The following is a 26,983-nucleotide window of genomic DNA, read 5'->3' on the forward strand; positions in this document are numbered from 1 at the left end:
TGGAATATTAAAGTGGTATTAGAGACATAAATCCTGCCATCTTGTGGGAAATTTATCATGTAACAGGTTGGAATAAATAGGAAAAATGACGGCCAGGTATGAGGAAGAAACTTTATAACTTTAGTCACCTCCAACCTGAACAGGCAAAGTTTTAGAACAAATTAACATAGAGGATAGTTATTCAGTGGATGAGGAGTTAATTTTTGGAATAGGTTGAACAGGCTACATAGGTTGAACAGATTGAACAGGCTGAATAAGAAAACAATATTCAAGTGGCTCATAATGAGATTGAACAGGAACGATAAGGGACACATTGCGGGCTATCAGAGATGGATAGAACAACATTGCAAATGCGCTTCAGGAGCTTGTAGGTACTATGCAGCAATTAGCTCCGATTAACATGAGAGCCATGAGCCATCATAGTGGAGGTAGTAGTGTGGCAGGATCATCTCGAGTTGTTAGGGCCCCCACATGAAACACTGACAGGCCTTTAATGCCCATTTTTTAATGTAGAGGAAGAGGTAGCTCCACCAGCGGCACCAAACCTACTGCCATAAAATGCTATGACAATGTACGATGAGTGGGATTTGTTCCCTGACCTAGTTAAACTGAATATATCCTTTATTCAATACTTAAATTAGAAAAGGGAGATAGAAAGACAGCAGCAGTACAGGAGACCTAGAGCACCAAACAGGGACTTGAAGCATGCTATGAACAAACTATCTCTCCCTACTTTTGATGGCAGCAGTAAGACATCCATGAGAGCTTGGATTCACAAGCTAGATACTTACCTAACACTTAAACCCATGTCAGAGACAGAAGCCATCAGATTTGCTACAATGCATTTTAGAGGGAGCAACATATGATTAGTGGCATTATGGGTTGGTCACCCAGGATCATGGTCTCATTACGTCTTATGAGACTTTCAGCTCTAAGCTGATTACTCGCTTTGATAGGAAGGATATAGAGGTCTATTACAGGGATTTGGCATAGTTATGACAGGTGGATCTCTAGATGATTTCATTGAGGAGTTTTAGCGGATCCCAGTGATGGTTCCAGATATGTCAGAACAACGTAAGGTAATGTTGTTCACCGAGGGTTTATAGGATAGATATAGAGATTTGGTTAAGGTACTTAAACCAAACACTCTGGTTGATGCTATTAAGATCGCACACGATCTAAAGTCACCCTCTTTGGTATTACAACCTCCTAAGAAAACATATAAGGGGTCCACCTCATTCCAAAAGAACAAAAACCAGCAAAAGGCTACACCTCTCAAGATGAACTTTGAGACATGAAATGAACTCAGGAGGAAGAAATTATGCTTCACCTGCAGAGAGCCATGGACACCGGATCATAGATGCCTTGGCAAAGGCAAGATACATTATGTCAAGGTACTTTCAAAGGAGGAGGATGAGCAATAGGAGGGCAGCGATGTTGATGACAGTGATGAGGAAGAGAATGAGGATTGACCACCTAGAGATAGAAAGAAGGAATGCACTTAGGGATAGCCTCCTATCATAGCATCACTTTCTAGCGATCCCACAAGACACCCCTTTCATTTGAAGAGAATTGTTAGAAGACAATGTATTATGTCTCTTGGATACAAGTGCCTCACATAACTTCATAAGCTCACGATGGGTTACCAAGAGGAAGTTACAGATTGATGACATACCCGATTTTGAGGTTAGAGTGGCAGGAGGTGAGAGATTGAGATGCCTAGGGAAGATGTTAGGACTTTTGATTCATTTTGAGGATTTCCTTCTTGAGGCATATGTTTGTGGTTGATTTGGATGGGTTGTTTACCATCGTGGGTAAAGAAAATAATGCATACAAACAATGGAACAGAATAGTAGAACTCCTTATTATATTTGCATATGCCAAGATATTACATTATGCTTATGATGCTATGAGATCAGCTATCTGATGATTACAATGATTCCAAAGGGGCATATAAATACTATCCGAGGAACCTTCTCGAAGGTATCCGTCGGCCACATACAACATGTGGGCTACAATAATAGAACCTTCCTGATACATCCCGATACATGTCGGCTTGACGACATTCATCCCGATACACTAACGGGAACCTCTCGATACATTGACGGTTACCTCCTGATACACCGTCGGAAACATCTAGATGACATCATCCCCCCCAAAAAGAAAAGTCGTCTCTCGACGACTAGACAACAAAAAACCCACGACTAACTACATTATTCATAAAACAAAAAGAACATAGACTTATACATTATGAACTCGAAGGTTGTGTCTCCGACTATGAAGACCGGCTGCGTCGAAGCTGACTGCCCTTGATAGCCACCTGTGCTGCTTTCTCTGCTTCCAACTCTGGGCCCACTGAGCCAAGTGTCGCTAAACTGCCTTCAACTGGATGATCAACTCCTCCCGAGCTCTCCCTGCATCCACCAAGACAGCTTCACAGCCAACACCTACTCCAAGTGTAACACCCCTCTCGAATTGCTTGTTTCGTAGATCAATCTTTTCACCTTTGGCACACTATGCTTGCAACAGCTCTAGGTCTCATCAACTGGTCACATTTCCCACGATTGATATCCGCAACGATTGGGTCCTGGGGTAGCGCCCAAGGCGCGCTTCCTCCAAATTAACACACCGAAACCCACACAAAAATGCATGGAACACACTATTTCTGTCATTTTCTTCTGATTCCACACTCTTCTGGCAATCGCTGGTGCTTCCCCTTCCCTTTTGCATCACCCGTTACTCATTGTGAGCATTCTTCATTTGTCGACGTTTTTTTTTTTATATAATAGAAAACCCTTATCACCCTTCTTCTGCGCTGCCAGCTACACCATGGATTGCCATACAAACGCATCAACTATTCCTTCAGAAAATCGCCGTATGGACGCATGAAAAGGAAGTTGTTCAATGTTGTGTTAAAGTCCGTACAGTGACAAGGGTAAAAATGTCGTACTTGAAGTGGATGCTGTACCAATAGCTGTACGGTGATAATCCCTTATGAAGGCTTTCTTCAAGACGATCCCAAATCTGTACCAAAATCCATACGCTTCAATTAACTTTATTTTCTCTAAATCCGTACGCCAATCTGGAAAGTCGGTACACCAAACTGGAATTGTAAACGTGTTCGTACGATTGCATGAAAAGGATGCCATATGGTGGTGTTCAAAATGCCGTATGGTATTCTCACTTCACTCCACACCGTACAGTGTCTTCAAAGTGCCATACGGTGAAACTATAAGCATTGCAAACGTAAGCTGTACGGTGGTCACTAAAACACCGTATGGTGCTCAACTCCCTGATGCCGTACGGTCACTTGACCGTACAGTGTTTTTTTTTTTTTTTTTTTTTTTCCAACTTTTTTTTTCTTTTTTAAAAAAAATCTAACTCTGCCCTTACTTATCTTACATATGTACAATATTTACATAGTTACAGTCGTTCTTTTCTCAGTTGTTTGTCCACGGAGGTGCATTACTTCTTTCATAGTAGACATTCAACTTCGACCTATTGACTGCCTCGACCACTTCCATTTCATCGAGTATCCATAGTTTTATTGCTCTGTTATCACCCACTTCCCAAACCTGATATGACCCAACCCATTTCACTTGAAACTTGCCTGGTTTGATCTTGTTCCGTCCATCATACTTCAACACCAACTGTCCCGATTGGAACTTGTTTAATTTCAGGTGTCTATTATGCCATGCTTTGCGCCTGTTCTGTGTCACCTCCGTGGCCCCTTGTGCCTGCAATCGTCGCTCATCAAGTTTATTTAAGGTACATAATCTCTCCATCCGGTTTTCCATATTGCCCAGTTTGTTCTTGAAGCTCAGTACCATGGACTCTGTCAGCTGCCCCTTCTGGCCGTCAATAACACCACCACTCCGTACTGCTGCAACTTTTATTGAACCCTTCCTCTTTTTTTCTTGTGCAGACCGAATGATATGTCTTCCTTGCTGCCGACACCTTTTTGCTATATCTGTGGTTCGACGTAACACTTTCTTTCTGCGCAGTCGTATGGTGGAATCTTTTCTTCTTCTCGGTTCGTACTATATGTTCTCCCCCTCAACTTCAGCCATAACCGCCTTTCCTTCTTTCACTTCTTTGTGTTCCTTTGGATAGTCATTTCCTTCTTCTTTCTCACCTTCGACAACCCTTAGCATATTATAGCTCTGAAAGAGCTCGTAATCTTCCATCTGCCAGTGGAAAAGGCCGTTCAACGAGTTTAGGTCGTCCTCATCCAACCCTCCTTCCAGTCTCAATACTCCCTCTTCATCAAGTTCCATTCTCTTCTTCCCCTTGTCATCCCCTTCACCTTCGCCTTCAGAATCCGACGATGTTGCCTCCTCACCTACCATTTGTGTGTGCAGGTCAATGACGTATTTTCGCCCTTTGCTTTCAAGTGATAAAGTATTTTTCTTCCAATCATGTTTTGCCTTGGCTTGTATCAGCCACCCTCGACCCAAAATAGCATCGTATCCTTTCCGCTTCAGTGGGATCACGACGAAATCCAATAGGAACTGTTGTGTTCCAATCGTCACTGGTTGTGCTGTCAAGATTCCCAATGGTTTGATTCCATGTTGGTCGGCTGTTAGTAGCTGAAAGGTAGGTGGCTACAATGTCGGCTGTCCCAACTTTTTCTAGGCATCCTTTGGTAGCACATTGACACCGGACCCTCTGTCCACGATCGTGTCCGTCAGCACAGTCCCGAGAATGCCCATTTCGACAACCGTCGGATAGCGTCCGGACGAAAGGGCTAACAACATCGGGTTGTCCACACTTGCGCCCCCTTCTTTCTCCTTTCCTTGCTTTGCTGGTTGCTTAGCAATCAAAACTATATTCGTGAGTGCCGTACGGAGTTGAGGCATAGTGAGTAATAGATCATTTATCCTGACGGGTACCTCGGCTTGCAATATTTGCCATACGATATTCTATTCTGCGCAGTTCCGTACGGAGGTACCAGGCGTGTCCTTCAGGGATGTCTGCCTTGGCTTGACTTGTATCAGCCACCCTCGGCCCAAAATAGCATCGTATCCTTTTCGCTTTAGTGGGATCACGACGAAATCCAACAGGAACTGCTGTGTTCCAATCGTCACTGGTTGTACTGTCAAGATTCCCAATGGTTTGATTCCATATTGGTCGGCTGTTAGCAGCTGAAAGGTAGGTGGCCACAATGTCGGCTGTCCCAACTTTTTCCAGGTATCCTCTGGTAGCACAATGACACTGGACCCTCCGTCCACGATTGTGTCCATCAGCACAGTCCCGAGAATGCCCATTTCGACAACCGCCGGATAGTGTCCGGACGAAAGGGCTAACAGCATCGGGTTGTCCACACTTGTGCCCCCTTCTTTCTCTTTTCCTTGCTTTGCTGGTTGCTTAGCAATCAGAACTATATTCGTGAGTGCCGTACGAAGTTGAGGCATAGTGAGTAATAGAGCATTTATCTTGACGGGTACCTCGGCTTGCAATATTTGCCATACGATATTCTGTTCTGCACAGTTCCGTACGGAGGTACTAGGCGTGTCCTTCAGGGATGTCTTCCCGTGCTTCCTCCAGTCTCTTCTTTTCCTCCGTTGGATCAGGGTATAGCTTTGCCTGCTTCCGAGTGATTGCCAAAACTTCTTCCTCATCCGTCCCGATGGTAATCGAGTTTACTCCAGACTTTGGGCACTTAGCATCGTCATGATCACTAGGTCCACACCATCGACATAGCAACTTTGGTGTGTTCATTGTTGTGCACTCTTGGGCAAAGTGACCCCACAGATTGCATGCGCGGCATTGGACTGTTGGCCGGCCATTCATATCATATTGGATTCAACTCCTCCTGCCATTATTGTTGTTGTTTTGACTGCACCGATTTTTTTTGTATCCTCCCGACGTGGCACCCTCCGTACTGTTGTTCCCACTCCCTTCGGACGTGGATGCTTCCTGTGTGAGGAACACTTGCTGCGGTGTTTTTGTTTTTAGGTTGAAAGGGCATTCCTTTAACGAGTGTCCCATAATCTGGCAAATCTCACAAAATTGATCTTTCGGGCAGGATCCCTTCGTATGGCCTTCTTTCTTGCACTCTGTGCACCATAGCTCATTGCCCTTAGTCTCCTTGTTCATGTTCTTGAATTCCTTCATCATCCGAATCATGTCCTTCTGAAGGGCACAAACCTTTTTGCTGTGGCCCTCATCATCGCTGCTATCTTCTCCTGAAGATGCGTCGTTATCTGAATTGGATGTACTATTCTTCTTCTTCTTTGTCTTCTGCTCACTTTCGAGGTTCATTGCCCGATTGTACGCTTCAGTGTATGTCGATGGTGGTACGATCTTCATCTTCTTTCGTAGCTTCGGGTGAAGGCCTTCAATGAACCATCTTTTCTGTAACCCATTAGCTGGCTTATTCTCCATCTTATTGATCAAGTCCTTCAACTTTCTCGCGAAGACTCGAACTGTTTCATTCTTCCCCTGCTTAGTATTGAATATCTCCGCTACAATTTCATTATTGTCGCGCAGGAGTTGAAATTCTGCGATAAACTCCTTTTTAATGTCATCCCAACTACTTAACTTTTGTGGATTGGTACCCATAAACCAATCAATTGTGACACCTCGTAGGGTTGCCAAAAATGGCCTCACCCATTCATTTGTATCCATTACGCCATTAGCCCTCCAAAGCGTTTCACAAGTTTTACAATGTCGGATGGGATAAGTTGCTTCATCACCATCAAATTTAGGCAACTTCTCCTTTGGTCCTGCCATCCCGACATTGACGCTTGGTATCCTGATACTGACGCTTGGTATCTCGATGCTGATGCTTGGTATCCCGACACTGACGCTTGGTATCTCGGCAACTGTGTTGTTTGGTGAAGAAAGGTCTCCGTTCAGCAAATTTGTCCCTTCTGGAAGTGTATTGCGAACGAAGAGTTCACTCCATGCTCTTGCTCCTTCAGCACTTTGAGCCGTGTGAGTCGATTCTCTTCCGTCTGGATTCTATTCCCTTGGTGAACACCAATTCAAAAATTCCTCCCGTGCTTCTTCCACCAACTCCATCTGCTGTCGAGTCTCCTCCAACAATGCTTCCGCACTTTTGTGTCCGTCGGCAGCAATCTTCTGGAACCTCTTTCTGCGTTTGGCTTGCTGCGACAAAATTAGATTTCCTTGTGTTGTGTGTATTTTGTCCTTTTCCTTCAGCTTGTTCTTATTCTTGTTCAGCTGATTCGACATTACTCTTCATTTGCCTACCTTTCTAGGTCCATCGGGCAACGGTGCCAAATGTTTACTGTACTGGGTAAAGAAAATAATGCATACAGACAATGGAACAGAATAGTAGAATTCATTATATTCGCATACGCCAAGATATTACATTATGCTTATGATGCTATGAGATCAGCTATTTAATGATTACAATGATCTCGAAGGGGGATATAAATACTATCCGAGGAACCTTTTCGAAGGTATCCGTCGGCCACATACAACATGTGGGCTACAATAATAGAACCTTCCTGATACATCTCGATACATGTCGGCTTGACGACATTCATCCCGTTACATCGACGGGTACCTCCCGATACATTGACGGTTACCTCCTAATACACTGTCGGAAACATCCTAATGACATGGGTTAGATGCCATGTTGGGTAGACAGTGGTTGCAAACTATTGGCAGGGACACAGTTGATCATGATACGATGCAATTGGAATTCTTACAGGATGACGGACAGGTAATCCTCAAGGCTATGCCAAAGGGAGAACCCAAGTTGATTTCAGCCCACAGGATGGAGGCAATCATGAGGCATGATGACATGAAGTGGGAAGCCCATTGTTTTATTTCTTTTAAGACTACCTCAGACTCAGGACAACAGATTCATGTTGACATTTAGCTGGTGCTTGATAAGCACAAGAGGGTTTTTGAGGTCATATTGCCAGACATACCACTAGATAGAGGGTTTGAGCATATCATTGAGTTGGAGGAGGGTGCCAAACCCGTCATCACGACACCTTATCGTCATCCCAGGCACTATAAGGAGATAGAAAAGACGATTAAGGAACTTCTAGACATGGGACGCATTAGACCTAGCTCTAGTCCCTTTGCTTCTTCAGTTGTATTGGTGAAGAAAAAGGATGGCACTCTTTGCATGTGTATTGATTACCATGCACTCAACAAGAGGACCATCAAGAACAGGTACCCAATTCCTTGCATTGATGAGCTACTGGATGAGTTACATGGGGCAGTTTACTTCTCGAAGATTGACCTCAGATCGGGATACCATCAGATACGGGTTTGCGAGGAGGATGTGCATAAGACAACTTTCCGATCACTATGGACACTACGAGTTCTTGGTTATGCCATTTAGACTCACTAATGTGCCAGCTACATTTCAATCATGTATGAACCATATCTTTAAAAAGCAGCTGCGGGAGAGCGTATTAGTATTTTTTGATGACATTGATTTTCAGCAGAACTTGGGAGGAGCACTTGCAACATCTAGATGAGGTACTCAGTATCATGGAGGAACACTTGTTGTTTGCTAAGAAGTCCAAGTGTGAGTTTGGATTGATTGAGATTCTTTACCTTGGTCACGTGATTGGTGCAGATGGGGTGAAGGTACATCAAGAAAAGATTCCGGCAATCCTAGATTGGCCACACCGAGGAACGTATCAGACTTGAGGGAACTCATGGGTCTTTGATCTTACTACAGGAGGTTCGCTAGAGGTTTCTCTCAGATAGCAGCTCCCCCCACTGACCTCACATGGAAAGGGGCATTCGGATGGACAATTGAGGTAGAGGAGACCTTTGATAGGCTCAAGCAGGTGATGAGCACATGCCCAGTCTTGGCACTGCTCGATTTCTCTCAACCATTTGTTCTTGAGTGTGATGCTTTAGGAAGTAATATTGGTGCAATTCTCATGCAGGATAGGCATCTGATTGCTTATGAGAGTAGGAAACTCAAGGATGGTGAGAGATTGTACTCCACTTATTATGAGGCTGAGACTTATGTGATAATTCCTCCGTATCCTTTTGCCGGCAATGTCTTCTCCCCTTTTATTTTTCCTCCATCTCGAATAGTTACATCCCTCTAATATATTAGTAATGATTATATGTAATTACCATTGATTTATTAATTTGATCACTATATATTCTTAATGTATGTGTTAGAACAATATATTTTAGAATTATATTTATATTCATTATTTGATTTAATATTTGTTATTATTATATTATTATATTACTAATAACTTATTATCATTATTATCATCATAGAATCTTATTTGAAAATGGAGACATTAATATAATAATATATCATATTATTATATTAATATATTATTTATTCCTATTATATCCTCTTATTTTATTATATTAACACTACAATTAATAATTTATTATTAAATCGACTCCTTATTTTGTTCTTTATTATTAGATTCTAAGCGACAAAATAGGGGACATGATAGTCTGCACTTCCTCAAATTGCTTGTCCTCAAGCAATTCAATATTTGCTCCTCGCTATAGTCCTGCAAAAACAATTTCAACTTTGTGATTAAATCATTATAAATATAAATTTAAAGATTACAAGATTCAATTTAAATTACTAAGATCGATTTAAAGAGAGAACTTATCTTGATGTATGATATCATATCTTGTTGCTTGCTTCATGATGGCTCCCGATGAATAATCTATATGAACCTTGAGAGAGACATTATCTCTTCCCAAGTCTCTGGAAATATCCCTTTAAGATTTTCCCGCTCTATTTAATCCTTAGGAGAGACTTTATCTCTTCCTAAGGCCTTTTACGGATATCCTTTTCGGATTATCCATCTCTATAATCCTTAGGATGGACTTTATCTCATCCTAAAACCTCTAGGGATATCCCTTTAGGATTACCCCTCTTTATTCAATCCTTAAAAGAGATTTTATCCCATTTTAAGGTCTCTATGAGTATCCCTTTGGGATGTACCCACTTATGTGGACATCGAAGAGACTTTATCTCATCCCAAGTCACTAAGGATATCCTTTTAGGAGTATCCCTCTCTATTTAATCCATAGGAGAGACTTTATCTCAACCTAAGGCATCTTGGGGTAACCCCTTAAGATTACCCATTTTTATAATCCTTGGGAGAGACTTTATCCCTTCCCGAGTTTTTAGAAGCGTATGATCTTGTAGTTTTATACAAGGAAGATTTGAATATAAATACAATTGAAGATTAATATGATTATTACAGATTCTCATAATTAATAACTTGTTTGTACTTGTCCTAAATAGGTATAACTACTACTGAAGGTGAATAATATCTTATACCACTTTATCTTCCATTCTTCTCTATTATTGATTACTAATTCCATTCTCAAATTCATGCATCAAGTGGAATTTCTTCAAAAGACCATCGCTTCTCTCCTTCATATTGTGCTTGGATACTATTCTGATCTCCCGGATTATGTCTTGCTTTCTTATGCGATTCTTCTATTTCTCTCTCGAATGTTGCTTCTATTCTATTAATTTGATTCCTTTTTCTACACTTGTGACCTAATGCCCATGGTTCTCTGCACCTAAAGCATAAGCCTTTCTTTATTACGTCCTCTTTTTGCTTGAGAGCATCCTTCCCTTGGCATTGGTGCCAAACAGTCCACGGTCCTTTGCAAAAATAGCATTCTTTTTCTTTATGATTGTTTCTTGAGTTATTGTCTCTATGTTCTGTCTTTACTTAAAAATTCTTAGATCTTTCCTTTGAAGGATTTGATTCTACCATTTTTGCTTTTCTAATGGCTTCTTCCAAGTTTTGTGGTTCATGTGGTTTAACAGATTGCTTGGTGGAGTCGTTCAATCCTTCTATAAATATATGAGTGAGTCTCTTTTGGGAAAGGTCTGGAACCATAACTGATAATTCTTGGAATTTGCGAGCATAGTCTTCCATTGTCCTAGTTTGTTTGAGTTGAGTTAGTTCTTGAAAATACCATTCGATGTCCTTATCATCAAATCTGTTCATGAGCTTTTGGGGGAATTCTTCATAGGATTTTATATCTTTATGTTCCAATGAGATACGCCCATGGGTCCACCAATCATGCGCTGCTCCCTCTAGATGCACTATAGCAAATTGCAATGCATCTTCTTCCGTCATGGGGTTTAGAATAAAAAATGTGTTTAATTTTTCTAACCATTGGCACGGTGTAATCTTTTCTAAACCACTAAAATGTGGAAGCTTAATTTTGTTAATTTTATGTTTGAGTTCTTCATTTGCCATCCTTCTAGGCGTCTCCTTTCGTTTATCATCACAAAATTCTCTGAATGATATCACTTCTCTAATGTTAGGTTCTAGAGCAGCATATGCCCTCGCAATATCTTCTGTACAAGTTAGGGGTTGCTCGATCTCTTCCTCCTCTCTTAGATTTACTCTTCTAGGTAGGAATGTGGGTTGGGGTAGGCTGGAGCTTGAAGTTACATTGTTATTTTCAGAATGGACAGAATTAGTTTCTCTCCCTATGTTAGGTTGACTTCTCAAATTATTGATCAAGTTTCCCATGTTTTATAATGCTTGTAGGAGGGCTTGATTTGACTTCTCCATTTGATTCAATATAGTTTGGTTGCTCTGGTGGGTTTGCTCCATATATGTTCTTACTTCATTTGCTAAGTCATTCATTGTAGTTTTATTTGTTCTTCTTTCATAAGTTTCCATAAGCCTTCACTCACAGGATGGCAGGATTATGCTCTAATACCACTGTAATGTTCCCTTCTTATTTAGTTTGGAGAATTGGGACAGCTATCTAAATTTATCCTTTGTGATTGATCAACTTTTGCACTTGGGTCGGGTAGAAGAAGTTACATGAGTTATTTATTGCTCTTTCTATAATGAACTAATAAATGAATGCCCAAGGACATAAATTGAATAATAATGTTTGTTATACACAAGAATTTTCTATGCATATAATTAACCTATTATTTTTTTATGAGGATAGGATGATGGTATGTTTGCAATCAATGATGTGTCTGTACAATTGTTTAGTTTAATTCTAAGCAAGTTAAAAGGTGTATCTGATGAAATACTTTAAATAAGCCAAAATATGATATCCTTGCGAGCGAATCTGTTATTTAGGAGATATTTAAATATTTGTAATTATGAATCTCGACACATGGCTTTATTTATCTGTTGTTGGTGTAAAGCTTCTAATCCTTGCACTAGAGGCAAATACGTGAATGAGTGTATCCCACTATGGGTATGAGTATGAGATAAAGGGTTTTTGATTATTTTGGAAATATGTGTCTAATGGCAATGAAGGCTTTGGTTCTGAAAATAAGATGAACTAGAACTGTTTTCTTTCTTATTGCTCCTGGTAATTATCTATATTATCTCATATCCTATGTCTTCGTGTCTATATTCGTGGTGTATGGTGAATTGTTTGAACTTATAATTATTTCCCAATCATGCCTGACTATATAGGATATCTGTCATATATATTCAATGAGTTTGCAGGTCAGGAATGTGACGATCCCTCTCTCCTCGTTATCCAGTGAACATTCCAAGAATAAATACAAAGGTTCGATGATTTGACTTCAACGCTGCCAGGTGTCTACTGCTGTTGGAATTAGTACATTGCGTGGCCCTTTTTTCTTTTGCTCTGATATCCTTATTTGGTGGTTCATCCTTGTATGTTGCAGTGCCTGTCTTCCCTCCTTATTCGTGTCTTTTTTTACTTCTCTGTTCTGGAAACTAGCACTTATTATGAGGCTGAGACTTATGTGATAATTCCTCCGCATCCCTTTGCCGGCAACGTCTTCTCCCCTTTTATATTTCCTTTGTCCTTATTTTTCCTCCATCTTGAATAGTTACGTCCCTCTAATGTATTAGTAATGATTAAATTTAATTATCATTTATTAATTAATTTGATCACTATATATTCTTAATTTATGTGTTAGAACAATATATTTTAGAATTATATTTATATTCATTATTTGATTTAATATTTGTTATTATTATATTATTATATTACTAATAACTTATTATTATTATCATCATCATAGAATCTTATTTGAGAACGGGAACATTAATATAATAATAATATAATAATATATCATATTATTATATTAATATATTATTTATTCCTATCATATCCTCTTATTTTATTATATTAACACTACAATTAATAATTTATTCTTATTCGATATCAACTTATTTTGTTCTTTATTATTAAATTCTAATGGACAAAATAGGGGACATGATAGAGTTTTGGTTTCAGTTGAGGAGATTTTAAATGGAAATTCTAATGTTAAAGTCACATTGTTTTATTAAGTTGAAATATAAATTACTTTATTATTTAAAGTCACTTTATGACACAATGACTTAAGGATGAAATAGTCTTTTATCCCACATTGCTAAGTTGTTTGTACCTCTCCTCATTTCAAAGTTATAAAGGAAGGCATTTGCATTGGGATTGTTACCACAGATATATGTTATTTTCTCAAGTCCTAAAGGTTGCTTAAATGTGATTGGATATTTCCTAAGGATGAAACTCCTTAAGGAAAATAGTGAGGTTGGATGCAAACCTAGTACTCACGTTATACATCAGTATTGAAGTGATTCGATACATTGATCTATAGGAATGTGAAGCTTCAAAGGCAAAACGGAGAACAAGAGGTTAAACTCAGTAAGCTTAAGATAGGTATATATGGACTCCACTATTACATGGGCAAAGGATATTATGCAACTAAGAACTCAGTAGCTTGAGGGATTTATGGCTGGTAGGAAGCAGTAATAGCTACGCATCAATAGTGAGAATGTCGGTATGTTGAGTTTGAGTATGGTATTGGAGGATGTTGGGTCATCTATCTATAACCACATCAATCACAGCTCCCACTTTGATAACCTTTAGTAAGTGTGTTGACCTGGCAGCAATAGAGGTATCTAGGTGATCATCAAGTTAACGTGGGGGGAAGTAACACATTAACGTAGCAGGAAGTAGCCCGAGCACATGGTTGGGAGGCATCCTCATTTCATCGAACGGAAGAGGAGTGCAGCTCGTGACTGTTGTTCCAAAGCTGTGGAGTTATGACATCTTCAAGTGTTTGCATACGATACTAAACCAATACTAGAAGTGGCCACAGGAGAGATAGTGGCAGGCAACATTTAGACTTAGTGTTACACCAAACGACGGAAGACAAGATTGGGATCAGTATTGACATTTATACATCACTTCAGCAGGTGGTAATTCCTTGAATGATTACGGGTGTGTACACTACTTCCAATTTGATAAAAATATTTGAGTTCATTCTTGTAGTCCCCTTGCATATCTGAAATAAAGATAATCTGTTATTTATCGAATTGCGACTGCACATTGAATACTTCTTAGCCATTTTTTAGGTCACCACTGTTGTTTGGTATTGATGAGTTAACATGTGGGGAATAGTTATTTACTTAAATGGGATTTGGAAAGAGATTACAAGCTTATACAAATAATATTAGGAGATAACTCCATCAAATAAATGCCATGCTTGAATAGATATTGAATACCTTTATTCTCTAATTAATACTCATAGACAAAGATGGTGCTCTGATATGCCAGATCCGAGCCAAGTAGTAAATAAACGGAGTAGGGTGAAGGTTGAATCCCACAGAAACTCGAAAGCCAAGTAGGGAAGATCTTTCACTTCCGAAATGGCAGACAACAGAGAATACCAACGGGAATTCGTAGTACAAAGAATAATAAACCAAATCGCATACCAACTACTACCTACATGCCTTGCTTAAATACCTGTTGGGGAAACTTTCCGAGGGTTTACAGAGATAGCCAACGGCCATACCTACCTATGGGAAAAAAAAGGGGTTCAAGATATACTAAATTGCATTCAGAGTCCACGTTCTTTGAAATCTCTCCTTGTCTTGAAAGTTTTTTTACGTTATGAAGTCCTTGGTTGTGTTTGTTCTCCTTGTGAATGCCATCTTTCCTTATACCACTTGAATTCTTTCCTTTCATCTTGATCTTTGTAAATCCTTAGTTGTTGTAGCATCTCCTTCATATTTGTCTACCCTTGATTGTTCACTTTGTATCAGACATGCAAAACAACAGTTAAAAAATTGTTAATAAATCATTAAAATGACCTCAGCAATCTTACCTTTAATCTAGAAATGGCTTTATGGATTTTGGAAATGATGAAGCCTTATCCTTGGAAATGTACTTTCAAGTCTGATTTTTTTGAAATTTCTCATGCTTAGGAAATTTTCAGCATTGCTTTTTTAGTGATTACACCCTCCAAAAATCCTCTTTCTCCAAAATTCACATTGTCTCTCTCTAGAAACTTATACCTCTTATTTTCTATGCATAAACTCAACATTTTTCCTTTGAAACTTCGCTGTTTCCTCTTTGGAAATTGGAATTTTCTTTGGATACTTGGTCATTTCAACCTCAAATGACTTTGGACACCACTATTTTCCAATTTTCATTGGTTCTAGATAGTGAATTTCATCTCTGAGGTTATTAACACTTGGCCAATTTTTCATCATGAGAGAGCAGACTTCTTGTGCTTGTTGATTTTCTCTCAACTTTCCTTGGCAGATTTAATGTGGACTGAGGAATTCCTCAACACTTAGTCAATTTTTTGAAGACATCCAAGTTTGGCGAACTTTGCATGTGCTAGTGCATTGCCATCTCTCCTTGAGTGGACAATCTTTGTTGCACTAATACATGTCTTGGATATTGCCATTTCCCCCTGGGTGGATTTCATCAATGGTCGGGCAATCTTGGTGGACTTGAACATGGCTTGGACATTTTTGGGTGGACTTCAACATGGCTTGGACATTTTTTTGGGTGCACTTCAATGTGGCTTGGGTCTTGCCATCTCCCCTTGGGCGGACTTGATAATGGCTTTGGACATTTTTGGATACACTGAAACATGACTTAGATGTTGCCATCTCCCCTTGGGCGAACTTCGTACTAGTTTGGACATTTTTACTTGGGTGAATTTCATGCTTGGCCAACCACTGCTATTTTGCCAAGGTAGAGTTGATAATATGTTGGAGATTTTTTTGGTAAACTTCAACATGTCTTGGACATTGCCATGCCCCCTTGGACATTGCCATGCCCCCTTTGGCAAACTTAGTTGGACATTTTTACTTGGGTGGACTTTATGCTGGCCAACCATTGCCATTTTTCAAAGGCAGAGTTGATCATATGTTGGACATTTCCATGGCTTGTTTGGGTGGAATTCCCCATGGCACAAGACATGGCCATTTCCCTTCATGACGAACTTCAAGTAGCCTAATATATGTCCATCTCCATTTAGAAACATTTTTGCTATCCGTTTACACTTGATGGATTTTGTTGATGATTTTCAACCTTAGAGATGTCAGTTTTTGATTCTTAAGGCAAGAAATCCATTGCCTTGACTTGACCTTTCAAAAGAAAGAACGAAAACAAGGTTTTCTAAAAAGTAGGAAAAACATTCTAAAAATAGCCATTTCAAGGATCGTACCCAAAGTGACAAAAATGAATCTTCCTAAATAATTAGGATAAAACAATTTTTTTTTCTTCTAAAAATAGAAAGTTGTCCAAATTAACTCAAATCAAATGCATATTTTGTGCCTTGGGATTCTAAGTACTCTAATTGCATTCAAACACTATTCTGTTTATGATTTTCCTAATCAACTTTGATGACCAGTTGAAAACTCTATCTCCTGACTCTCAACAAATGGTGACTGAAAACCCTAAAAACAAAAGAGACTATGGGTCCCCGTCTGCAATGGGGCGATGTGAAAACATCACAACAAGAGGATATTAAAGCATTATTCATTATTGTTATATTTAGCTTATCATGGTTATTCAAGTAGCTTAGTAACTTTCTATTTTCATTGTTAATCAATTAGTTTTAGTAAATTTTGTCTATGCCTTTAGTTCTGAATTGTTTTTGTTATAGAAAGATCTTCTATAATCTTCTATATGAGGATTATTCCTCTCATTGTTGATATTTTTAATCAATTATCATTTCAATCCAAATTTCGTTGATGGGTTGAACCTACCAAAGACCTCGTCCTTAATAAAAGGAATTAGTGGGTGAATGGGGATAGGAGTATACATGCTAGCTAGCAATGCCACCTCCCACAAGCAATAAGTTCATTAAGGATGAATTGTTCTTTTGTGAAGAATATGAAATCTACAATCTAGAAAAGGCTGCTTAATCTTCAGCCTTGGTGAACATCTCAAGTGAATGAAGTAATAAAACTATATTTAATGATGCAAACAACTCAAATATTTCAACAGGACTTAGAAAGTAAAATCATATATTAAAGATAATTATGAAGGGAAAAGCCCTAGTTCATTAAAGTAACTGAACATGAAGTACGAAAGAAAGTTAAAAAAAGCAAAGAGGAAGTCAAGCTAAAGTTGTTCAATCACAACCTAAAGTCCACTCATATAGGTAGCCCTACAAGGGAAGGAATTCTCAAAGAAACAGGAATTTAATGAAGGTCAATTAGGAGATCACAAAAGAGGAATATCACTATCACATGTTTGTAAGGTTGTGTGAAAAGAATGAGCAACGTTGTCATCTATGGTCACAATCACATGTTTGTAGTAAGGTTGTTGTGAAAAGCTTTTTTCAGACCTATTCATACAATTATTTCTTGTTTATATGCCCATTCCCCATTCATATTAGCAATTAGTTAACCATATTCACTACCAAATACATTCGACATTCTCTTCAAATATTTTTTCCCTAATCTTCTTTCATTGCAACCTGCTTTTCTACTTCAACACTATTGCATTTCTATTGTTTGGCAATTGATATTGGTTGTAAATCCAAAGTTATGTTTTTGGGAAATTATATCTAGAATTCTTATTTGAAATGCAAAAGGCTTGACCGGATTTGCTTCTTTTAATCTTAAGTCACTTTAGTTTTCTATCTACCAATAAGGATTTTTGTGGATAAATAAGTTTCAGTGTTCTTCTTTATCACTATTTCATAGGAATCTTCTTTCAAACAGAAAAATAACACTTAGAGCAGATACTTTTACTGTGAACTTATGCTGACAAAATGCTAAAGTAGAGATTTTATAAGGTCTTTTTAGATTGATATTGAACACCTTGTGATGGCCATAGCTCCTTTGAAATATGTTGAACCAGTCACATCTCTGAGCCTATTTTCTATAGGAAATACTTTGCTTCAATTCTGCGCTTTAGTAGTTAAACTTTTTGTAGTACGCAGTTATTTTTTGTCCATATTAAGAATCATATCTGAGATTATGTATTGTGTACCAGCAACAACAAAAGACATGTCTCTACAATAGATAGAACTTGGTGGGCAGCTGCACAACCGAGGTTAAACTTAACTCACCCTTGCAAACCCTTGGTGAGTGAAATTGCTCTCCTATAATAAATATAATGAACAAACAAATTAATTTTAATGTGAAAATGGATGATTACAGACTGGGGGTAAACTTCCTTTTATACCTGTGTGCATAACTTATCACAAAAGCCACCTACACAACTACATGGATGGGATAGTAAATCTACTACTAGCTTTTCACACTAGCTACCTACATACTGCATTAAGATTTGTTTCACCTAAGAATATTTATTTTTTAAAGACCAGTACATACTATCAGTCAATTAATGGGTATGTGGCAAATCATGAACTTCACAAAAATATAGCTCATTTATAGTCTTTAATAGAACTATTCTGCATACAATGTCAATATATCTTCTATGAGTGCCTTTTTAACAAATATTTCTTCAAATTTTGACAGGTTTTTATAGAGGAATAACTCCAGGATTGACTGGATCATTGGCAACAGGGGCAACCTACTTTGGTGTCATAGAGACCACTAAGAAATGGTTAGAAAAGAACAATCCCTCTCTTGAAGGTCATTGGGCGCACTTCATTGCTGGAGGTGTTGGTAAGCATTTAATTGCATTAATGTTTAAGCACAGTTTCTGTTCATATGGTATGTTATCACTTATCCATTTCTTGAAACAATATTTAGCGTTGAGGTTCCTACCCCTTCTAATAGAGTGGAAGATATATGTATATTAGGTCCTCTCAGTAGTGGATGAACTAGAAATCTTTGACAAGAGGCAATTGGTGAGTGTAGCTGTCAATGAATGAAGACCATGTGCAGATCACCGTCATATTGGGTCATCTTGTGCCATTATTTCCCAATTCAAATTTACCTCTTCTAGATATATTGCAAGTGTGGAAACTTCGGTCCTCTTAGTATGAATGAGAGGTTTATCTTGAACAATGTACATCTTCTAAATTGCCTTCATGGACTTTGCCTTAATCAATGCTTTTCATAGGGCGGACTCTTTTGTGCATACCACTTTGGGTTCAATGCATGGGCAAGCATATGCAAGAGAGTGTTGTGTGTCTCCCACCTTTGTTGAATGAGAGTGTGTTAATTATATAGTTGCAAGATGTTATCTTTCAGTTGCACAACAACTTTCATTTGGACAAGCATGCTTTCAATGCACCTATACACCTCTCCAAGGTTTGAGTTTTAGCTTTCCTATATCTAAAGATTGTGAAAACTTAAGATGTAATTGAGAATATGTATTTCGTATCAACGCAAAATGATGCTCTTCACCACTTCTTCACCTTCTTTTCTTGCTGTGATATTGAATTCGGCCAATGATTTCACTTATGTCATGATTATTTGTTACAATGCCTCTTGCAACTTGACAGTTGTCTTCAAGAGAATAAGTATGACACTTCTATGGTCTTTGCAAGTTTTAGAAATACCTTTTTTGAGAAGTTCCAAAATTTTTCTTGTGATTTGTGGTAGTTTTAGATGAGCATCCATGCATTTCTAGCTTTAAAAACTCCCCTTTTAATATCACTTTGTTTTCTATGTGTCCTTGAGAGTTGTTGTCCTTCATTTGGTATTCGCAAATTTAGCCAACACCACAATTTTTTTTCGTAATTTCAAGACCTATTCTCTTTAAGAGTGACATTCTTAAGATGATTTTTGAAAGCAATCAATTATCCTAAATCTTACATCCTATAAATGCCATTTTTGAAGGTTTTCATCAAGTTTTTCTTTTTGTATTTCTTGCAAAAATGGGGTTTTCTTTCCTGATTGCAGGTACTTGATTTTTGGTAACATTCAAGTCCTTGATTGATGTTTCTTGGTTCTTTTGTTTGATATCGGGTTGGTTTTCATCCTAGATTTGTTGCTTTTCAAATTCCGCTCGTTTCAAGCTATTGTAGGCCCAATTCGGAGGTATATTCAAAGAGGTAATAAGGAGTCAAGCTACTTGCAGGTGGGGTTTTAAAATCTGACTGCAGGCTCTTGTTCTTTGTTTTAGAGCGTGCAATGTGGAATCAAAAGTCCACCAAGGCCTCTTAAATCATGACATATGAGTTTATTGTGAGTCATTGCAACTTGTCTAGGGTGTCATTCACTTGCATAAGGGAAATAAAGTCCACCATTACATATTTGAAAGGAAACATGTAAACTTGGTGGAATTTTTAAACATGTAAGTGGGCTTTTTAAGCCCAACTGTTTGTCTTCTCCTTAACTCAAAATGCATGTAAAATACAAATTAAAACCTAGCTTGTGCATGAAGACGTTATTTTTCTTAGGCATTACATGTCTTCATTTTAAAAGTTTAAATGATGCAAGTGGACTTCTAAAGCCCGTTCACAACTCATTATGACTTTATAAGCATAAGTATGCTTGTAGTCAGTCTTGTAAATCCTAACCACAACATATGTTTATTGTTTGAAAGATTAAAAAGGCCTGTAAAGATTAGCAAAGAATGCGAATTCTTCCCCAATGCTTGTAACGTGGCTTATAAAGCACCTTTATAATTTCTTCTTTTACTTGCAATATGGCTTACGAACTCCGTCTTGGGTATTTACAAGTTATCTTTACCTGCAAATGTAGTTCAAATGCCCATCCATGACTTGTTTAACACTGTTGTGATCTCTAGACGCGTTTTTATCAGAAGTTTTCAGCATTTTAAGCTTGCAACATGCTTCCTCAAACTTGTCTATGACTTAAACATGTTTTTTCCATGAGGCTTCTGCATTTCAACTTGCATTGTTGTTTCAAAAGTCCATTTTAAAAGCAAGACAATGGTTTTATCTTGTATTGTGGCTCTTAAAGCCTGTTCAAGGCATTGAGTGCATAAGACTTTTAAGAACAATCACTTGCAGCTGTTACAACATTGAACCAAAAGCCTGTCTAGGGAAAATGCAAACGATATTTTTGTAAGGTCGAGGTCATTTTTTAAGTTGTAGCATTATTAGGTAACTCTGTCTAGGGCATATGTTCATGTTTTTGAAGACACAAATGCATTCCTAAATTGCATCGTCATTTCAAAAGCCTGTATAGGGAAAATGCAAGTGTTTTTAAAAGGAAAATAACACTTCTAAATTGCAGTGTGGTTTCAAAAGCCCATCCAAGATCAAAAAGCAAATCATTTTCAGCTTGCTTTGATCATTGCTAATTCCTTTTCCTCTTAGAGCTTGTTTTTTGCGCCTCCATTGCAAGTTGTCTTGCAAACACAGGCTGAACCCATATTTTTGTTGTTCAAGGAAGTCTTTGGAATGCTGTTCTTATGCATTTTGGCTTACATTCTCAGCCGCTTGTCAAGGGATCTTCAGCGACTGAAAGTTGCATTGGTTGTTGAGAAGATTTGGGCAAGTCTTGTTGCTTATTTAACCAAGATTTGGAGGTCATTCTCTAAATTAAAACGTGCATGGATTTGAGTCTTCTTCTTCACATTTTTGTTTTGCAAAGGAGATTTGTTTAGTATTGTTCTCACAAGCAATGCATGTTATTCCCCAAAGATAATGCAAGTTAACAATATGAACTTTTCCCAAAATGATGCAAGTTGCAATGCAAAGATCTTCCCCTCAAAGAGAAAACTTCAAGCATGCATATTTTCCCCACTTGCAAACGGAATTAAAAACTCATTTTGTAATTGGAATTTAAAACCCCACTTGCAAATATTTTCCAAGTGCATATGAAGTCTCTTTTCAACCTGTGTGGACTTTATAAACATGTTTGCAGGCAGCAAATATTCCCAAAATGACTTGCAATTGGATTAAAAAACCCCAATTATAAGTTAGAAGTACTCCATCTTGTATATATATGCATTTGTGCATCATTTTGACATCAAATACTTGCATTTCATCCACCTGCAGTGCTCCAAAGGAACCTCTTATTTCATCTTTCCAAAGCCAATTCCTTCCATTTTCCCTCAAGGTTGATTGTCCAACATGCATAACTCTAGATTTGCAAAGTTCTAGTTTGGAAGAAAGATCTACGACTTCTCCTTTTTTCCCATATGATCTATTGAATCAACAAATCATGACATTGGTCTTACTTTACAAATAGATTTGAAGACTAAAGAGTGACACGAGGCAAGGACAGTCACGCAATGGAGCCACACAAGGAAAGGGAAAAGTGATGAAATTATAAGAGTAGAATGCTTTCAAGGTAGAGACGGAAGAAACAAATATGCTTTCCTAGTAAACACTATTATGATGTAGAACAATCTAGGATGCAGATTTATATTCCAGTTTGAAATGCTTTCCCCAAACTTGAGCACAACAATCATAAAGCATCCTAAAGCAACATGAAGACCAACAAAGGATGATGTATTAGGAGTGGTGCCTTGTTAGACATTTAAAGTAATTCTCATTATTTATTTGTAATTTCATTTCAACAGATTGCATGTAATGTAAAAATAAGATGTAATTGCATGTGATAGTATCACCTGCAAAGTTATAAGATGTAATCACATTGCAGGACATTAGGACCTGCAATTTTGAATAAGTTAACTGTAGATTAGTTTTCGAATAAGTCTCGATCAGTTGGGTTTCTCACACTTTTTGCTCTTAGCACCTCATCTATATAGAGGAGGGAGTCTTATTGTATTTTTGATCTTTTGGCAATGTAAGAAAACTCTGTGAGTTTGTATATGCACTCTAAGACATTGTGCTTGGATTTAGATTAAATTGCTTACAATACAAGACAAAACTTGCTTTCAAAATTTCTGTTGATTCAAGGTGTTATGTGACGACATTTTGTGACTATTGATTGCGAGTTTTATGCTTTGTTCAAGAGAGACTTGAATTCAATCTTACCGACTTTGAGCTGCATATTGCGTTTAGAGTTACAGTTCAATTTGAGTTTTTGGAGACTTTGTGCTGCATAAGGGAAAACTGACATAGTTGATAGTGTCTTCAAATACTTAAGGCTGAAAGACTTTGTGCTTCAGTGTTAAGTAATTTCATAGAATTTAGTGAATATTTGGTAAGCCACTTTGTGCCTTACCCTTGATTTAAGTCATCAAATCATCCATCGGGGTAAATGCATAAGACTTTTGGTTTCTGCAACTGTTCCACCCATATAAAAGTAAATTGGTGTCCAATGTGTTGTTCTTATGTCAACTCACAAGCCATTGATATAATCATAGCAATAGATACTTTTTGTTGAAGTTTTAGTTCTGTTTAGTAGCTGTTTTTATAATCATTCCTGAAGAAAAAGGAATAGATTAAGAGAATTGCCCTATTTTAAATTTCCAAGTCCTTGTTGGAGCTGCTTATGGTAAGAAGTGAGCCTCCCCTATTGCTAAGAGGAGAGAGTAATCTCAGTTGACGTTGTCTAAAGTTACAGTTTTACAAGTTGTGGTCATAGTGACTTACAAAACTTTTATCTAACAAAAGCATCATTCATGGTATGCACACATTCATGGTATGCGCACAAGGTGTTCATTCCATATATTTGTATACCAACTCAATTAACTTTCCTCCTCAAAACCATTTTAAGGATTTGAAAATGATAGTCTACATTTTTGGGGTACCTTGAACAATGAACAACCATAAAGAAATAAGGGCCCTTTGTACATGTGACTATGATTTTGATGAGTGTAGGACACCTAATGTTCGTCTATACATCCATGACAATATTCCATCCACTTGTTACCCATATAGCCTTCATTTTCTCTATTAGAATATTAATTTTGGAATAGTTTTTATCCAAGATCATGGCTGTCAATTTTTCTTCACTTGGTGGTACATATGAAGTTTGTGCTTTGATAATCTTTCAACTTATTATAGCGAGAGTAACACTTAATGGAATATCATTGGAAAACAAGAATTTGCTAGTGGCGGCATTTGCTTCATTTTTCATTTGAACATCAATCAAGCATGCCATCAGGTGAAGAGTGTCACTTATCACTCTGTGTTTTTTTGTAGGCTTTGTTGCACTAGATGGAAAAGTAGGAAATCATGGCTGTTGGAAGCTTCTAGTACCTCACATTTGCATCATAGCATGTGGTTTTTCTTTCCTAGTACAAAATAAAATATTTATATCTTCTCTCTATTTAACTGACAACATTCAAGGCCACAGAAATGACAATTCCATAGATTGTAGTCGCTCCTTGATGTGTTAGTCTTTGTTTTTCATTTTGGCAGAAAACTTTTTTTAAGTGTCTTTTTATTAGGGGACTCTATGATAAAGTTCAAGGCAACAAATTGTCATTTCCATAGCCCAATGTTGACCCTTGATGTGTTAGTCTTTGCTTGTACATGTAGGAACAATGGTTATAGAGAAGCTTAAGGCGTGAAAAGGATTAGGAATACTGTTTTGGTTTTTGGTCTACCATGGAATCTTTGTAACTATATGCTTGCCATTGTAGGAATGCAGAAAATTTAGTTTGTGGAAGAATAAGAGATTGTCTAGGAGAGTGGGGAGGAGCCAAGACTATGTGAAAGATGTTACAAATGAGTAGTCGTTCCTACAAAGTACAATTTGGGTGATTGGATTATTGAAAAATGTAGCAAGGTGAAGATTTGGGTTTTAGTGATTGTTGGGGTCAAGAAGGAATTCAAATTGGCAAGGGACACTAGTGTGGGATTGGTGGTGAAAAGGACAAAGTGTACATTTCAACTCTACATTTGTCCCCACTTTAGTGGGGTTGTACATTTAAATGAAATCAGGGACACTGAAGTAAATAACATTGTTGTTTAAATACTTGTTAAAAGGGTACATCAGAGAATTTTGAGGAGTCACGATTTTTGTCATTTAATTTTTTCCTTGACCTTTGTCTTTAGATCTGCAATGCACGCTTGAGGAAGAAATTGGTGTTTTTTACAAGTATTTAGTAGAAGAGTTTCATGTATCTAACAACTATTGTTTAGTTTTGTTGAGCCTAATCAAATTGGTAGTATGGGATACACTAAGGGTTGTTTGAATTGGAAATTATATAACATGCTACTGTGGAGTTGACATCAGATAATGGATATAGTTGTGAAGGAGCCCCCTTGACATAGATTTGTTTGTGAAAAATCCACCTAGGTATTCATTTGGTTGTGCAGGAGCTACCTAAATCAAAGTCACATGTTTGTAATAGAGCCACTGAAATGAAAACACTAATCTTAATAAAGCTATCAAGTTGAAAGTGCTATAATTGTGATTGAGTCACTATGTTATGAATATGGTTGTGATAGAGCTCCAAAATCAAAGCACCATAGATTTTATTGAGCTGACATGGTGTGGATATGATTGAAATGGAGGTATCACACTATGGATATGATTGTGAATAAGGCACTAAAATCACAAGGATTTGGCTGTGAAAAAGTCATTGAAATAAAAATGTCATGGTTGTAATGGAGGTAACATAATTAAAATGCTATAGAAACGGCTATGATGTAATCAATTTGTTTAGAAGAAAAATGTTGGAGAGTGCATGTTGCCCCTTGCCTTTTTTGAACATGAGGAAGAATGTAGAATTGGATAAGGGAATTAAAAAGTAGGTTTTAACCAAGGGCCAAGTTGTGAGGAAGAATGTAGAATTGGATAGAATAGTGAGAACGAGAGTAATGTCGGGAGCATTTTTCCCCAAGAAGGTAATTATAAATTTGCCCCTGTGGTAAATGGTAAAGAGTAAGTAATGAGGGGAGCATTTTTCTCCAAGAAGGTGATTATAAATTTGGCCCTATGGTAAATGGTAAAGAGGAAGTATATGTGAAATGATCAATACACAAGAGTAGAAACATAATAATGGGAATAAGATACAATGATCAAGAGTGTAGGTGGCATATGGGCTACAAGCCCGCCTTGGTTGGCGAGCACTTCCTATGGTAGGCACTAGGTCAACAAGCTGTAGTGTTCTCGCAACCCACATGGTCTTGGAGTGCATATCATGCTAGTGCCAGCAATCACATTAAAAAGTGTATGACATTTACTGAAGTGATGCCTCACAATGATATCAATGCATGGTTGCACCCCTAGAAAGGACAAAGAGGGCAAGGGAAATGATAAGAGTGTAGGCACATGCAGATTGTTTGAACAATGTCTGATAAGAGGCATGACAAAATTGGGGCACAACATGTAAAGGAACGTGCAATAGGAAAAGGACGAGAGTTTTTGGAAGCAATCCAAATGAAGAAATTGATAATGTGAATATGAGGAAATAAAGATTAAAGTGATAATATGAAGCAAGGCAAAGCTAATGAGGAAATTGACAATGTGAGAAGTATAGTAATATGAAAACATGAATGTTATTAACATTTGTTGAGAAAGGTACAAGATGAGCAAGATGGAGTAGAGCAAAGTGGATAAAGCATTTTATAAATGTGAATATCATGGAGTAGAGAAGAAAATTGATATTGTGAGTAGAATGAATTAAAAATAAAGTAAATTGTGCAAGTGATAATGTGAATGGCATGGAATATTGTAGAGTGGATAAGGAATTTAAAAATGTGAATGGGATAAAGTAAATCAAAGTGAATAAGGAAAGTGATAATTGTGAGTAGTTTGCACGCACAAGTAATGAGATCATAGAATGAGGGATACAAAGTTGTCTTGAAAATGTTTGACATAAAGGGGGTAGGAAAACTATAAAACAATGCAAAGAATAGATGCTAGATGTGAGTGAATTTATAAGTAGGATGGCATGAGTAAGTCACAAGGTGAGAATAAGATGTGTCGAGTAACAAGCAGATGTAGGGAAATACAAAATTGAGGTAGCATAGACTAAAATAGTAGAAAATAAACTAAAATTGCCACGTATGATG

General features: G+C 37.8%; 1 protein-coding gene across 1 annotated transcript in view; it reads left to right on the forward strand.

The window, feature by feature from the left end:
- LOC149535025 (Mitochondrial substrate carrier family protein) overlaps nt 1–26,983 on the forward strand; it is a 123,940-nt gene that overhangs the window by 40,350 nt on the left and 56,607 nt on the right. Inside the window, exon 4 of the mRNA XM_089803769.1 lies at nt 18,699–18,848. Coding sequence (XP_089659895.1) covers nt 18,699–18,848 — 150 coding nt within the window. The remainder of the gene's footprint in view (nt 1–18,698; nt 18,849–26,983) is intronic.

The sequence above is a fragment of the Cupressus sempervirens genome, chromosome 10, assembly GCF_028749045.1.
Source record: "Cupressus sempervirens isolate cs-2001-9-10 chromosome 10, ASM2874904v1, whole genome shotgun sequence".
Classification (NCBI taxonomy): domain Eukaryota; kingdom Viridiplantae; phylum Streptophyta; class Pinopsida; order Cupressales; family Cupressaceae; genus Cupressus; species Cupressus sempervirens.